Here is an 18,089-nt window from a genome sequence, read left to right as displayed (position 1 = left end):
AACAACTACTTTAGAACATTCCCTTCTTCTATCAAGATGGATAAATATTAATACAACTAGAAGTACCTAAATATTACTTAGGTAACTTTTTGGGGAACTTTAAATTGAATTAAAATATACATATAGAAAAGTATACAAATCATAAACGTACAGCTTGATCAGTTTTCATTAGCCAAACATATCCATGTATCCAACACACAAATCAAGACACTATCTGCATCCCAGAACCCTCCCTGGTGCCCCTTTCCAGATACACCCAAGAGTGACGACTATTCTGACTTGTAACATTATGGATTCATTCTGCCTATTTACTTCTGAACTTTATATAAATGAAATTGTATAATATATGCTCTTTTGTGTGTCTGGCTCCTTTTACTCAGTTTGTTTGTGAGGTTCATCTGTAAGGTCACAAGTAATTATAATTGTATTTTGTTTGTTTGTATTGCTATAGGAAATGCCGTTGTGAAAATACAAGATTTATTTCTCCGATCTACTGTTGAGCATTTGGGCATTTAAGTAACTTTCAACTAAAACACTAAGTTATAAGCGAGCATATGTTTATAATAATTAGGGGAAAAAAAGAAAGAAAACAGGAAAAAAGTCTTTATAATCTCATGGTTTAGGGATAATGATGTATTTTGGCATATCTGTATATACATTTCATTTAACGTAACATTTACAAACCAGTTATTAAACAGCAACACCTCTCTCTGCTGCTAGTGCAGGCTAGAAAAACACTTAAGATTTTAAAATACCTTCTCCCAAGGACTACATTCTCAGTAATTTCCATATCAGTTTTCTAAAAGAGTACTAGCTTCCAGAAAAAGGGCACACAACCAAAACAAGTCAGCACACTCAGAACATTCACTGCATGACAGGAAAGCAAAAAAAGCATTTCTGTTGATGATCAACAGGTCAGCTCAAATGGTCCCTCTCCATTTCAAGCCTTTCTTGAAACTCTCCAGAATGAACACCTCCCTACCCTGGTATCCCACTGTCTATGAATATATATCTATTATCTATAATAGATTATAATTATTTATTTACATAATCTCTTCTATCTCTGGGAAGTTTAAAAAAGCACGGAAAGGCACAGGAACAATGTAACAAACACCCATGTAACCATACCTCCAAATTAACAAGTGTTCCCATTTTGTCATTTTGTTTAGTATTTACAAAAAAAGTAATGCTTTACAGGGCTGAAGTTCCCTTTGTTCCTTCTCCAGTCTCTTCCCTTCTCTCTTCCTAGAGATAATCAATCAATTCGATCACTGCAGTCTAAACTATGGCTTTCCAATTCTGTTTCAAAGATTCTTGGTTTTCCCCATTTGACTGACTTTGTTCTCACTAAGTGACAGCAACCTACAAGCAGGACAGTGTATATGACCTATCCTACTAAAAACTTATCTCAATGCCCATCAAAGAAGCAGGAAAAGGGGAGTGATATGCTAAAGTAGAAACAGGCTTTAGAGGACAGAAAAGAAATCTCTCAAAAATACCACTTATTATCTTGAATAATTCTGGTTTGCCATCTTTTCCCTCCTCTATGGATTACACAAAGCCTGGAGTGCCTTTTAACTGCTCACTTATGCCAAAGACTCCAGAAAACATATTTTAGGTAAGGGTATTAATTTTTATGGAATTTAAAGAATGTAGCAAAACAACAAAGATGACTTCATTTAACAAGAAATGTTGAGCAACTATACTGTAACACTTCTCTTCACTCAGATATTTTGAAAGGTAGTAACTGCTTTATAAGCGAAAATTAATGAAATAAGTAAACTTTAGCTAGGTTAACTTTAAGGAGGCATTTTATGCCTCCTTAAGATGTAAAAAATGAATGTAAATTCAGTTATCTTCCCATGTACCAAATACTTTCACAAAGTAACCATTTTCTCATTTTATTCCTCTGATCTTCCTGTGAGGTTAACAGGATAAGTACCAGGTTTTTATATCCTATTCTTACTGACTGGGAGAAAAGGCAGAACAATCAGAGCAACAGGTAACTTGCCTGATCAAACCAGATAATGACAAAGTCAGGACAGAATCCAAGTGGTATCTGACCTCCAGTCCCATGTTCTTTCCCCAAACCACCTATTCCTATGTGGAAGCAACATACATGGGGGCAGGGAGCTGAGGAGGACGACCAATGTGTTGCAAGCGAGCACTGTAGCTACTGCACCCAACACAAAGGTCAAGATGGACCCAACCCAGCTCTGTCTTAGGGGATGGGGGTCCTCCAACTGGAAGCTATCCAGGCCTATGACAGCATTCTGCCTGAAGGATGTGCTTGAACTAACACTAATTACCCAAATCTTCATTGTTCCAGGGCCACTATTAGAGTCTATGTCAGACTCACTGGAATAACACTAGGTCCATACAACTCCCAAATACCCTTATGACAAATAATAGTGGCCACATCATCTGTTGCTTCAATATTATGTACTTTCTTTCATAATTGCCAGTGCAATGCTAAAAGTCTCCCTTGATAAAGGTCACCTAAAAGTTACTTTATACCTGAGAGGCTAACTGATGCAAAATTTATTAGCAACCATTAAAAAAGACCTTGCATTCCAATGAAACTAAAAACCCTCTCTAAGGCTGAATTCAGGGGTTATCTATCGTACCTGTTGCTGTGCAAGCTGGACTTGATACAACTGCTGCATATACTGCTGATAGTGTTGCTCCTGCAACTGGCGGATGAGAATTTGCTGCTGTTCGTAGTTCCCTGGATACTGTTGGGCTGCATACTGCTGGAACTGCACGGCAGTCTGCGAGTTTAAAGCTGCCATTATCTGCTGCCTAAAAACATCAAAAAATATATACTAGTCTGACTACAGGAGACTGTTCATGACAAAATAAAATGTCCTTGTTATTTATTTTTATAATTTATAACTCTTAAAAAGGACTAAGCTAATCATGTATACCAATCAGCATGTGTCCTAGGCCCAGAAGATTTAAGAAAATGAATTTGGCCTCAAATTTTTCACTTAAGTTTTTCAAGGAAATTTGGGATGGAGAGGGAGAATAATAAGCATATCATCATCACCACCATCATCATCACCATCATAACTGCTCACACTTACTGTGCCCTTACTGCGCGCCATGCAGTGTTCAGGGCACTTCCATGTACTACCCCACTTAGCTCTCACAACCGCCCTCTGAGGTAGGGCTTCACAAAGGAAGAAATGGAGGCGTCCAGTAACTTGTCCAAGATTACACTGCTAGTAGATGCCAGAGCCAGGATTCAAGTCTAGGCAGTCTGGCTCCAGCCTATACTCTTTGAACATGATGCTGTAAGAAGAGGGACTGTCATTTCTGACACAGATGAGGGAGTTAACTGTTGGCCATGGCTTTTCTACCTAAATACATGAAAAGTAGTAAGAGGCAGAACAGCTAAAAGATGTTACATGTGGCTCTGGTAAATAAAGTCAGTGAAAATCTGCATGTCCTTGGCATTGAATGTAAAGCTTGCCTTAAAGAGGAACACTTTAATAATATCTGGGCACACTTGGTTTAGAGATACTGAGTTCTGTAAACTATTACTATTCTTTTCTTTTCTTTCCTTATTTCCATAGAGGAACCACATGCTTCTTAACTCAGTCATGTGACCAACAATAAAGGCCTCAAAGCCACTTGTTAATAAATAATAAAAAAGGACAACCTCACAAAATTCTGAATAGAATATGATCCTGGGTCCACCTAGGGCAACATCCCCGCCAACCAAAAAATAATACTCGTAATCTCTCTCCAGAGGGGAGGGGATAGCTCAGTGGTAGAGTGCCTGCCTAGCATGCACAAGGTCCTGGGTTCAATTCCCAGTACCTCCATTAAAAATAAATAAATTAATAAACCTAATTACCACCCCCCTCCAAAAAAAAAAAAAAACAAAACAAAACCCAAAACCAACAACAACAAAACCCACAGTCTCTCTCCGAAGTAGAATGAGATCCTGGGTCGGTCTGAAGCTTTTCTGAGGAACTGCTCAGAAATAATGAGAAAACAATGGATTCGCATGTCCTCTGGTTTAATCTATATGCCATGCCACCCCTAAGATTCTAGGCGTTCTTCCCACAGTGTTTTATGTGTGTTAATCCCTCCTTTCCACAGCTCCCTCCTGAAGAACTAGTCCCTCCTGAGACAGCCGCTCTCACAGCCCTTACTGAGTAAGAAATGGTTTCAGCTCCCAAGTCCTGTACTAGGAGACTAGGAATAGACACCTGACACAGGCTGAGCCAACTAGATTCTCTGTTCTGGGAATTTGTAACTGGGTCTCTCATATTCCAGCCAGTCTTACTCAGATGCATGAAAACAAATATTACATAAATCCAGGCTGGGATAAGCCTTGCACATGCCAAAGCAGAGTGACAATTTGCAGAGAACAGGAAGAATGAAACAGAGACACAGATGAGAGAAGCAAAGACAAGAGACTGTGTGGGCCCAAAGACAGAGCAAGCAAGGAAGCAACCTCAGTTCCTGTTCTGGTCCCTGGGTTCTGGGAGCAAATCCCAAATTCTTATAATACATTCCTTTTTTTGCAACCAAATGCTTAAGATAAGGCCCTCTTTGGTAACATATCATTGGCACAAATGGCAAGTAGTTCATGCTGGTCTACCTCCCAGTCATCCCACAAATCACAGACTCATTCTAAGGCACACAACGTAGATTCAAGCACAACAGTACAGCAGTCCACTTCTCATTCTTTAACACAAGCCACACAACAAGCTTACTTTTGCTGCTCCAGCCGAAGCCTCTCTTCCTCAACTCGCCTCCTCTCTTCTTCCTCCCGTCTAAGCCTTTCTTCTTCTTCTCGCCTACGTTTCTCTTCCTCCCTTTGCAGACGTTCTCTTTCCTCCTCTTCACGTCGCCTTCGCTCCTCCTCCTCCTTCCTACAAGGTAAAGGACAGAGAGAATGAACCCTAAAGAATCCTGTTTAAAAATAATTTAAGACTATTTCCCTATGAAAACTGACATAAGCTTTTTAGAGAATCATGTGATAATTTTATCACAATTTGAAATGCACATATTCCACCAAGAGAAATTTATCATATGGCGTCAACCTCACAATATACAGATCACGGCGAGAACAATGGCTGCTGCACAGCAACAGAAAAAGGAGTCCAACAGCAAAGCACTACTTAAGTCATTTTGATAGATCCATACCCTGAAGGCTCCTTCTAAGATATGCTCACAGCACCACAAGCTCTTCCTTCCTACTACTTGCTGTGACTGCAATTAAATTTGTGTGACAAATCTGGCAATACATCTGTCTTACTCATTAAAGTACATGCTACCTAAGAGCAGACTGCCTATCCCACACCGCTATATCCTCAGGGCTTACCACAGTGCTGGAAAGAGCCAGCATTCAACAAACATGAATAGAAATGAATAAGCTACCTTGAAATGCCATGTAGCCATAAAAAAAGAATAGAATTACATGACCTAATATGTAAAGAAGTTTAATATATTTGTTTAATGGAAAAATCAGGTAAATAAATAGAAAAAGGCCCAGAAAGACACACCTTAAACGTGTCAGTTATTATCTACAGAGAGAAGAGTGAGATTAAAAGGCAGAAAGGAAGCTTTTCAGTTTGTGCTTCATACATTGCCATATGTGGAAAGTCATTTTTACTGCATATATTTGTGAATTATTTCTGAAGTTAAAAATTTTTAAGCATTTAATTTAAAAAAGAAAAGAACAGCTGGAAATCTAGGTGCAGCCCTTACCCAGCTCTGGCCCACAGCCCTTTACCCAAGGGAGAGCAGCCTGTTGCACTAGCATAGATGCCCCACAGCTCTAAGAGTGGCGTGGGGGCAAAGGGAGGTTGAAGATGGTCTGAAAGAGAAGATTTCTGAGGGTTCTCAATGAACATACCATTTCATAGTCCTACCATGAGATGTGTCTGGGTTACCCTGCTTTTCTCTCCAAACTTCTACAAGTGATGAATATGCCTGAGCCACAACCAAGGCTCAAATTACAGCAATAACATGATTTACTTTTAATATCTTACAGCTAGTACATAGGGCAAGATGGTCCACAAGCCAGAGCTTAAGCTTTAGGATAGAGGAAGTCTAGTCTCAAATGCTTTAAAAGAATTTTATGTAGACTTCATCTACATAAGCATATTTTTAAAAGGAAAAATACAGTTTTATATGTTGAGGAGTAACTTACTCAATTTATCATTTAAAAAAACTTAGAAAGTAATGTATACTTACTTCCAAAGACACAGCTACACCTCACTGACCCAGTATCATTACACAATAATACAGCACATAAATCAATTTTACAGTAAAGGAAACTCATTCCACTCTTATAAGAATCAAAGCTTTTCGTTTGGATAAAAACTGTCTTCCTTTGGATAAATATCTTCTGGAAGTGTATTAAGATATTTTCTGTTCTCTTCAAGAGGAATAAATTATATCCAGTGCCCTGTCTCTTGATAACTCAGGAGTTATAACTACAACATAAAAATTGTACATGTCATAACACAGTGATGGAGAGTTTATTTTCATATTAAATGGCCCCTAACTGCTACACTTCTATAATTCTTATGTCTATTTTTCATGGTTTCTGTCTTCTCCCTCACTGCCAAGCTATTTTCTCTTCTAGTATGTTATTTCCAATCTAGGTTAAGGTGGGGAACCAGAGAACTAACTGTTTCTAGAGTTAAGTATAATATAATCTGAGGGAGAATTGGTTTTATAGCATCATTTTCATACCTAGAAATTTTAGACTGTCAAAGTTCTTTTTTCTTTCTAATTTTTTTTTTTAAATGGAGGTACTGGGGATTGAAACTGGGACCTTGTGCATACTAGGCATGCTCTCTACCACTGAGATATACCCTATCCCCTAGACTGTCAAAGTTTTTGAAAATATAACCTCCAGATAAATAAGGTGCCGATTATAATTCTGTTGAGTTCACAATCATGATAGAATCCTATAAACATAAATAGCACATTCAATAGCTCCCCCTCTAACCTCTGAAAATAATAAGCCATCTGGACGCCACAACCAATATGAAATGCCTATAAAAGGCCTACCATGTAACACACCTGATAAGCATGATATGAAGTATGAATATTCTAGAAATCCAAGGAAGGTAGCAGCAAAGGGTGTGTCAGACCAGAGGGATGGCTGAGTTTATTGTGCTTGCTCAGAAACTTAGTGCAGTAATACAAAAGGAATGCTGCCATGATGAATGGGTGGTTCCTTTTAAATGTAAAGCCAAAAAACAAAACAAAACAAAGTAAAAAACAACAAAAATATAACAAAAAAGGAAAAAAAAAAACAAAAAAAATTTTTTTTAATTTAAAAAGAAGAAAAAAAAGGTAAAGCCAGACAGAAGCAGCAAATCCTCTCTCCACAAAACTCATAATGTAAATACTTGCTCACATCAGAAAGTTTGAGCAATTGCCGTAAGAAGTTGGGATCCAATGGAAGTAAGACCTCTGATTTAGAACAGACACTCCATAAAGCAAAAGCATCAGTATACTAGGCTACACGAGGAAAAAGTAGTCTGCCCTCAAACTTCACCTTTTTTTTTCTTGCTCTTCCTTCTCTATTTTGTGGGACGCAACATACGTTGAAAAGAGATGGCAACACCTATTCAGGAGCTTGACAAACTCTACCATGGCATCCTCTTTAGACATGTTTCCTAGGGCTGCCCATTCTCTCCTGTGAAGAATAACAAGAAAAGTTACCTCTTCTTCTTAACAGAATGAGAATTTGATTTAAATTCTAAGAGTTAAATATTAATGAGTCTCAGTTATAACTAAAATGAAGAATTATTCTACTATAAATAAAAGATTCAATGCTTTAAGTTTTGACAAGCATGTAGTGACTTACTAAACTACATATGCCACATACTAAGCAAATCTACTGTTGTAAACTACAATTCAACTACATTGCTGATAATTTCCATACCAGTAAAAGGGTATCAAAGTTTTACTTTTCTTATTATCATAGTTTAGCCTTAACTGAATAAAATGCTTAATGTAGTCTTTTTTGTCACAACTCTGTATATGTCCCAATAAGGGAATCAATTTCTATATTGTAAATGGCTGTTTTAATATTATTTAGGAAGAATCAAATAGAGCTGTACTTGTCTTATGTTCATAATCAGATGAGTAAACTTCTTCCACAATATTCAGCCATAAACATCTCCAAGCCAAGAACAGACAAACATCTGAAGATTCCAGAAGCTGCAAGCAAAAATGTTTTTCTTATTCTAAAGCTAATGAGCCAGCTATTTACACTTTAACCAATTTATTTTGTACTCTTTTCAACATTAGTCTCATTAAATTCATTATACAACGAAAGACTGTTACCTCCTGTCATTCCCCAACACATCAAAGAATCCAACCTCAGGACAAGTGTCTGGATTGTATGGGCCCATAAGAACCTGCTTATGCAGTGCCACAAGCTTTAGTTTTTCTTCATAAGTTGGATGAAATGCTTTGCCATCTTTTTCTATAAGAAAAATCAATACAAAGAAAATAATTAGCACTAGCAAAATACGTACTTTTTAGCATTATATGTTAAAATTTTGCTATAAGGTATATCACAAATTGTAATATATAAACACCATTATAGTGAGATTTTTATTTTAAGTACTAAGTTTTAATAGTAAGGCAAGATAGAAACCCTTTATGCTGAATTAATTTTTTAAGACACAGCCAAGTACTAGTACCTATGTTAAAACTACTACAGAGAAACCAATCTGTCAAGCTACAGTCAGGCACACACATAATAATGTACCACTTGACATCCTTCATAAATATTAAAAATATTCAACTATTTTTTAAATAGATAAAAAATAATTTTATATCAAACACTTTTAATATAAGAGACAATGTGCATAAGAGATTACATACACTTTGAAAAGCTATATTCAAAATGTATCCATCCCACCAAGGCACTATGATGTGTGAAGGGGCTTTGGAATCAGACAGCCTAGGTTTAAATCTCATCTCAGATACTTCCTAGCTGTAGGACCATTTAATCTCTCAGTTTGTTCATCAATAAGGTGAGAAGCCTCCTGCTACTTCAGAGGTAACAGAATAGTATAACTGTTAGATCCTTTTCCTTCCTTCATATTATGGTTGACTCTGGCAGGTTTTCAGAGTGGAGCCAGTTTGACCTATAAAGACTTAACTATCACCAACACCACTCATAAGTAGTATGAAACTGGGTGCTGGTAAAATGGAAAATCCTTAAATAGTTCTACTTCTTTGATAAATAGTAGCATTAATTTACTGGTTGAGTCTAATGATAAGAGACTACCAAATTTCAAAACAACAAACAAAAAAAAGGAGGTAGAAAGTAGTATATGTTGCCTACAAATTTTATCCACGTACAGAGCAGTCACCAAAAGAAAATCACTGATGATGAGAGAAGAATATGGGTTAAAGGATATGAAAGGGAAACTCAGAAGAGGGAGGGAAAAAAAAAAAAAAGAAGCTGCCAATAAGCATCCAAAGATATTCAATCTCACTTGTGAACGAAATGGAAACTGAAACCATCAGATACCAAGACGCTCTCTGCCATTAGATAGGTCAAAAAAAAGTTCCAAAAACATCAAGAGTTGGTAAGAATGGGACAAATAGGTACCGATTTTTATACACTACTGTTGAAAGTATAAATTGTTACAGTTATCTTGGAGGGCAATTTGGCAATAAATCTCAAAATTATAAATGGACATTTCCTATGGTCCAGTAATTTCAATTCTTATTACCTACTCTTGATATGCACTCTCAAATACATAGAAGGAGGTGGATACAGGGATATTCACTGCAGCACTGTTTTCTTGTTACCGTAAACAACTTAAGAGTTCATCAATAAGGGAACAGCTAAATAATGTAGTATATTCAGCCTGTGGTGTAAATGAATCAAGTACAGGAAACACTGTTAAGTGAAAAAAAGGAAGCTGCAGAAAACTACCTACAATCACAGCACAAAATATACAGCATCAATTCTAAGTACTACCTCCAACCCTCATGCTAACCTCTCTAAAATCAGATTAGTTTTTACAATCTATGGTATTTTACAGTTATAACTGGTGGTTCTTCTTCCTTAACTACAGTACATAAGATATTAGTATGTCTTAGAACTGATGAAATATAGCAAGTAAACACCCCCACATATACAGTCTATGGGTACATTTATATGAATGTAAATGCAAAGAAAAAGATCTAGGAGGAGTCACACTAAAGAGATGAAAATGAGAAAGTGGGAGGGGGCTAAGACTAGGAGTGATAATCAGAGAATTTAAAACTACGAACATTTTAACCTTTCAAAGGAAAATATGTGGAAGAACAAAAAGAACTGTTAAGAGGTGTTGCCTCTGGGGAAGTGACTGGCAAAATTAGTGGATGGGGATTGAAGAGCATTACACACACACACACACACACACACACACACACACACACACCTATATATTTTCCAACAAGAACAAACTCATACAATACTTGGAAAAAATAAATATTAAAAAAAGACAAAACTGTGGCACTGATCTTATTTATTTAATACAAATCAAAACAGTTCAGAAACCTACGGACATGCCATCTGTCTTTGCTACTGAGCAAACAGTATCACTAGACAGTACCAAGAGTAGAAACGTCCTGTAAAGTTTTTAGAACATGATTACCATAGGTCTGTATTTATCAGCTAACAGGCAATTCCCATTTCAAAATCTAACTCTTAGAAGGCTATTTCAATCAATGATGAACACTGTAAGACTTTTTCTATATTCATTCACTCAACTTAATAAATATTTATTGAGCACCTGTATACAAATCATTGTGCTAGACGCTAGGGATTCATTGCCCTCCTGGAACTTACAAACTTGAGCTCAATCAAAAATCTGTAACTTGGCAATACAGTATATCATTGTGTCTAGGTGCATAGTTCAGGTATATAGATACTGCAAACAAATTATAATAAAATTATATTGAGATAAAAGAAAGATTATTTTAGAATACTTCTGACCTAGGGGAAAAAAATTAGGCCAAAAAGGTAATAAAGTGACTTGTTCCAACTCTTTTGGGCCAGTAGGTGTGTTTAATTCCAACACAGTATATAATCAAAGTAAAGTAAAACAGATGAGAGTGTACAAAACCAAGATACACCTTTACATTACCTCTCAAGTAAAAACCAACAAGCCTAGAAGTGTTCTTTATTTCATTCACTTCCCAATGAATCTCTTCGAAATACAGCCTTGAAAAATTATCTTAGCAAGAAAAACCATGTTACGCCTGTTCACTGCTACATTATTTAAAACAAAAAATCTAACTATTCAGCAATAACACATTGCTTAAATTACAGTAATCCACTGGATAGATTATACAGCTATTAAAATGACAATATAAGGGCTATATAGAATTTCAGAGAACAGATTTATGACTTACTAATTAAAATAAGTAGAATAAAAAATTAGATACCATGTTTACAACTACATAAAAATGGGTGATTACACATATAGATCTTTCTTTTAAAAAATTACAGTTAAGATTTTTCTTACAAAATTAGCTAGCCAGAACTCTGTATTCTAAGATGTTAGGTTGTTAAAATATGTAAAACAATAGTGGCTACTTTTTACCAGAAAGCCTTTCTCCAACTTTAAAGGTGCCGATAACCTTCCTTTACCATCTACCTTAATTTTATACATACTAATCACCAACAGTTTTCTTACACTAACTATGTCACAGGTAATTATTAGAGAAGCATAGCCCAGACAATTTTCTTCTCACTTTCCCCAAAAGTGATGTTTTGAAAATCAGCTCCAACTTCTGATCTTATCCAACTAGTTGAAAGGATATTATTTAGAAAGATTTTGGTTTTTAAAACCAAAACGGTACCAACCTAAATATTCATTTTATCTTGAGCCTTATAAAAGAAAAACAGGCTGCTGGTGATTCAAGGGGAAAAAAAGGTGTAGCCTGAGAAACAGTGGGGATAGAGTGCATGGTAGACTATAACTAACTTTCCTGTTTTGTTCAATCAGGATTCCTGGGGGTTTATTTTGCTTTTTCCCTTTTTAAAATAAGCCTAAATTCTATGAAAGTGGTTGCTTTGATCTAAATAAACATCAATAAAGATAAAATCAGATGGAAACTTTATTTACTGGAAGATCAAACACTTTTCTGATAAGTCGTGTAATAGCAATTTTCAAACATACACACAAGAATTCTTATTTGCTTCAGGTAGATGATTTGAAGCTAACAGAACTAGTGGGTACAAAAAAATATTTTAACAATAAAACTACTACAAAGTTATTTTAATGGAAGGAGGGTCCATTTCTTACCAGGTGATAAATTTGCTTATTTCAAACATTCAGTAGTGCAAACTAGAAGCAGGGGACCCTGGGAGAACGTAAGTAAAGAAGGAAACTGTACCCATTATTCAGCAAGGTGTTAGTCTAACCTTAACCCTAAAAGGCGACTCATCAATAGAGGGATGGGAGTTTCAGGATTTGGGGATGTCATTTTGGTATCTGCCCCTTTTATGCCTGAGAGAACTATGAATATATTCCCAGTCCATAAGGGATTTTTCAAAAGAAGAATATGGTTTTAAGTGTTAGTTTGGGTCAAGCAGTCAAATAAATCTGCTCACCACCACTAACCAGAATACCCTTTGTTCACAGGCACTCCCTACTAAAACCACACTCAACTAATATCTCTAAAGAAGAAACTGACTATATAGGTAAATTTCTGTGAGAATGAGCAAAACAGTACATCCATTCTCATGAACTCTATTGGCATTTCCATAGACTCTTACATACTTGCTAGTTTTAAGAAATGCTCCATAATCCTTCCTTTAAACCCCTTCAAATTAATTATCATTATTCTAGCTGGGGGACCAAATTTGTCTCAAAAAAAAAAAAAAAAAAAAAGGCAGAAAAACCACACAAAGAAAAGGAAACACACCAAAACATTAATACTATATTATTTCAGAAAGTTTGGTTACAGATTTTTTTCTTTATTCATTTTTATTTTCTTAGATTTCCAATATGCGTATGTACTTCTATATCAAATAAACATATGCTTTTTTTCTTTTTTAATAAACATTTTTAAAAAGTCAAGGCAATTTATCTTTCAGCTTTTGGGATGAAGTGTTAACAGAGCAATTATTCTCCCCTGAGGATTATACAAAACCCAGGAGGATATGCTAAAAATCCCAGCCACCTTTAGTATACGACAGCCCACATCGTGTTGACATACTAAACTTCAAAGAAAACCCTTCACAATCAATATCATCAGGCAGACTATTGAAGTTACTTCTCTTTCGCTCTTCAGATGGCTCTAGTTCACACACCATGAGGGTTTTATTTAGTTTTTCTGAGTTAGATGAGAATAATTTTCTCCTAAATTATTTCTGATTCCAAGGGCATTAAATGTAGTTAGCAAGAAAGAAGTTATAACTACCATAACTGCATAGACAGAAAAAGCCTTGCTGAAGCTCAAAAATCTTTAACCAGGACCATGTCCCCAAAGGAAAGCTCTTTCAGTCCTGACAGTAAGGAATAGAGGCATCATCCTAGATCCCTGCACTTACAGAGTTAATTATTACAAAGTTATTTAATTCAATCAATTTTGGAATTCTGCTTTCTATAGCAACCCCAAATTATGCTTGGAAAGAAGCTGCAGAGCTATTTTTCCGGTGCACGTGTATAAAAACACACCAATGAGAAGCAGAAAATAACTACTTCTACTACCTGGAGAAGCATGACTACAAAGCTAGTCATTCTCAAATAGACTAAAAAGGGATCACTTGTTGGCATTTGTCCAGCAACAATTATATTAAAAAGTTCATTTGCTTTAAAACTGAAGACCAATAAAAGTCAGGTTAAAATGTATTTTACCTAAAGGAGACAGACTAAAGCAGGAACTGGCAAACTAGACCAACTCTGCCCACGGTTGTTTTAAGGCTTCTGAGCTAAGAATATTTTTAATCTTTTTTAAGAATTGTGAAACAACAAAAAGCAAAAACAAACAAACAAAAAACAAAGAATATGAACACAGACCAACCATATCTTGTTCTTAAGGCCTAAAATATTTACTGTCTGGAAGGTTTGCTGATCCTGGACTAGAGGAAGAAGTAAATGCAAAACCAAATGATTTCCTGATATTTAAAAGATTCAAATACAATTAAAAAGATTAAAAACATACAATTAAACTTCCTGCTAAACATGGCGGATTGAACATACACAATTATATTTGCTCCCCAATGAAACCCCACTAAAAAGACACGGAAGCCAATTTAGAGAACCCTGGAAAGGTGGCTCAGAAATTAAAGGCAGGTTCTTTAAAAAGCTAGAGTCTAGATAAAAATAGGAGCTTTGGTTTAAAGTCTATCTAAGAAGTAGGTACCCCTACCTCCCATTTTGTTTGGCAACTCGAAGTAGGCTACCTTGCCCTACTTTTGCAAAGGTCTGGATGTTCACTAGAGAACATGAGTCACAGCTGATCCAGGTGGGAGGACACCAGCCTGAGACTGAACTGCAGGACTGAAAAAAGAAATGAAGTGGAAGTTTCCCTAGTAAATGGTAAACACCTTCCACCCACCCTTTCTCCTGTCTAGTTCCCAAATGCTAGCAACTAGGTTCAAACACATGCCAGGCAGGAGAATATTTTCATGGAAAACTGTCCAAAAATAAAAGACCTGCACACACCCCAATTTGAAGGATACTAATGTTGAAGATTCCCCAATGAAACTTCTGCCTCATCACCTACAATGATAGCTTGTATTCAAGGTTACAAGTCCTCTTTAGTGCCTTACCCTTTAACAAGAATGAAAATCCAGGGATCACCAGACATTTGAGAAAGCTTCCAACGTGGAAAAAAAAAAATCTCAATGAAATCTTCCAACAGAAAAAAAAAAGTCTAAAAGAAAATAAGGAATTCCAGGAAGAATTCCCATTATAGAGAGGTGAAAGGTAATTTCCAGGATGATAGCTAGACAGAGACTCAGAAGGTAGAAAGCTAAGACTGGATCAAAAATTTAAGGACATCTTGAAAGAAAAAATTATGCACATCTAGGAGAGATACCTGTAAAGAAGGAGTTTATCTGAGGACAAAGAAACCAAATGATAATGACCTCCAACTACACAAAAGACAAGAGTCTGCACAGGAACCAAAATATAATCAAAGTGCGTGATCAGTCTCAGCTATGAATAACACAAATAGAAACGACTCTCACTGATTTAATCACAAATGTGACATAAAATTAGGAGTTTGAGAAGGAGGAAGAGAGAGGCATACATGTATAAGTTACATCTTTTTTCTTAAGGAAAGAAGTAGCAGGAAAATGGAGACCAATACCAGAAGAAAGTTAAAATAATGGAAAGTGGTTGCCTCGGGGGAGACAGATTGGAGATGGGAAAAGAGACAGGGGATGGCTATTTTTCATTATAAAGTATCTAGTACAACTTGACCTTTTAAATTGTCTTGTTTCCACTTTGATAAAAAGGTAAAATGATTAAACTCATAGGCTCAATTTCAGTAATCAGTAAGACACTATGACATACGGTAGGCATAATAATACCCGCCCCCCAAAGATGTCCACACATCCTAATCCCCAGAACCTGTTAATATGTTAGGTTACATTAAAAAAGGGAATTAAGATTACAGATAGAATTAAGGTTGCAGCTGATCTTATCCTGGACTATCACATAGAACCAATGTAATCACAAGAATCCTTATAAATGGAAGGGGACAAAGAAGAGACAGAGGAAGATTTGAAGATGTTATGTTGCTAGCTTTAAAGATGGAGGACGGGGTCACGAGCCAAAGCATCCAGGTGGCCTCCTGAAGCTGGAAAAGGCAAGGCAACAGATTCTTTCCTAGAGCCTCCAGAAGGAACACAGCTCTGCTGACACCTTGATTCTAACCCAGTGAGACCCATTTTGAAATTCTAACCTCCAAAACTATAAAACAGTATGTACTTGTTTTAAGCCACTAAATTTGTGGCAATTTGTTATAAAAGCAATAAATAAGAAATACACAAAACACATTTTCCCCAGTAAATATATAAATGACTTCTAGATTACATTCCTATTAAATTCATAAGTATTTAACTTTACAATACTAAAAAGACAGCATTAATAATTTGATAATAGTGTTATAATCAGTTACCAAGCCCAAAGTGCTGAAAGATGACCCTTCCACCTGAAATAAATTATACAAAAGGCTATTAGTCTCAAATGTCAATTGCTAGAGTAAGTTTACAGAGAAATATTTTTTCTCTGCTCTCTGGAGGTAATGGCAGAAGAATGTAACAAATTATTTCAATGTTCCTTCTAGCCTTTAGTTGATGAAACGAAAGCCAGTAAAATCTATGGATTGTCAAGGATATTAAAGACAGGTGACTGAAATGCACAACTGAAGTTCAAATCCCCTCTACATATCCACTTGACCTACAATAATTTGTTATTGGACACACTATAAAAAAAGTTGCAAGCTATAACAGCAATAACCTAAAATGTGAGGGAGAGAGAAGTATAGAATTTCTGTATGCCATGGAAGTTATTAGCTTAAACTAGTATAACTATAAAATATTTTATATAAACTTAATGGTAACAACAAAGAAAAAACCTGAAGTAGATACACAAAAGATTAAGATAAAGAAATCAAAGCATATCCACCTAGTAATTGCTAATGTATGCTTGCACACTTCCTGGTGATGGGAATTCACTGTCCCAGTCTCTTCCATGTTTGGATAGCTGTGACTTGTAGCTCTTTATTATGAGTAGACCTCTCTCAATTCTATCCACAGGGTCTATTTCTAGTCCTCAGCATTAAATAAAACACATCTAACAGATGAGACCTTGAAAAAAGCCACAAAATACCATACACATTTGCCCTCAGTACTCTATTCTCTAGGCTAAATATCCCTAACTTATTCACTCATACATACCTCCTAAAGACCTGTGTTTAAATCCCAGCTCTGCTATTTACTAAGTATGTAACAGGGACACGGATAACCTTTCTGAGTCTCAGTTTTGCTATCAATAGAATGGAGATAATAACGTCTCCTTAGGTTTCTCATTGAGGGTTAGAAAGAATGTGGTCCAAAGTCTTGGTACAGTGCCTGCATAGAGCAGACACTTACTGAACAGCAGCTGTTATGATAATGATGGTAGGGATTTGAATTCCCACCCTGTACAAGTTGCTCTCTTCTGAATGATCTCCATTTGTCTTTACCCCTAAAGGATGATGCCTCAAACTGAAAGCAGCATCCAGGGACTGTCTGATCTGTGTGGAAGAGTCCAGGACCATCTCCCCCTTCTCTCATTCTAGATATCATATTTCCAACAAAGCAGCCTAAGCTCAAATCTGTTTTCTTTCATGGCCCTAACACACTGTTGCCTGGCAGAGAATACATTTTGAATAAATTCTGTCTTTTAGAAACATTAAAACCACATCTCTCCCATGTTCAATTGAGAAAAAAACTGATTGCTAAATTTTTATACTACTTATAAGAAAGTATAATATAATGCAGTATTTATGAGTTAATTAATATAAAACTCTGGAAACCACCTAGCATGTACAAAGTGCTTAATAAAAGTTGAATTTTCCACCATTACTTCAACACACCCCATAATAAATTCTTGGTAATCTCTCCTGAACAACATAAGCAGTCACAGAATACCAACTGCCAGGTATATATATACATATAATTCTTAAAACAATCTGAGTAAAAGAAGGCAGAGTTTAAACAACTGAGTGGCAGTATTAGGAAAAAGTGCCCCAGACAGTGTTGACTCCAGAGCTCAATTTCGTAGATACTGAGCCAGAGTAGCTCTCATTTTAGTTAACTGATAAAAGTAAACATTATCTCCTTCTGGGCATTGGTTACCAGAGTGTTCACTTTGTGAAAATTCATCAAGCAACATTTATGATTTGTGTACTTTTCTGCATGTGTAGTTAATAAAGGGAAGGCCTCAGGTAAACGTTAAAGTCACTTACACTAAAATATACATATACAACACATATATAAACAGCTCCTTGAATTCAGTATTCAAAGGAAAATTTTAGTTCAGTTCAAATCTACTATGAATCTAACATGAACTAGCAAATAAAAAACTCAGATG

At 36.0% G+C, this 18,089-nt stretch overlaps 1 protein-coding gene across 1 annotated transcript in view; it reads right to left on the bottom strand.

The window, feature by feature from the left end:
- The window catches only part of ACBD3 (acyl-CoA binding domain containing 3), a 32,456-nt gene that overhangs the window by 9,435 nt on the left and 4,932 nt on the right, over positions 1-18,089 (bottom strand). The window contains exons 2-5 of the mRNA XM_010992474.3: positions 8,329-8,470; positions 7,535-7,675; positions 4,731-4,889; positions 2,628-2,802 (exon numbers count right to left, since the gene is read on the bottom strand). Coding sequence (XP_010990776.2) covers positions 2,628-2,802; positions 4,731-4,889; positions 7,535-7,675; positions 8,329-8,470 — 617 coding nt within the window. The remainder of the gene's footprint in view (positions 1-2,627; positions 2,803-4,730; positions 4,890-7,534; positions 7,676-8,328; positions 8,471-18,089) is intronic.

The sequence above is a fragment of the Camelus dromedarius genome, chromosome 21, assembly GCF_036321535.1.
Source record: "Camelus dromedarius isolate mCamDro1 chromosome 21, mCamDro1.pat, whole genome shotgun sequence".
In the NCBI taxonomy this organism is placed as follows: domain Eukaryota; kingdom Metazoa; phylum Chordata; class Mammalia; order Artiodactyla; family Camelidae; genus Camelus; species Camelus dromedarius.
The sequence above is the reverse complement of the archived record's forward strand: the minus strand, read 5'-3'. Positions and strand labels throughout refer to the sequence as shown.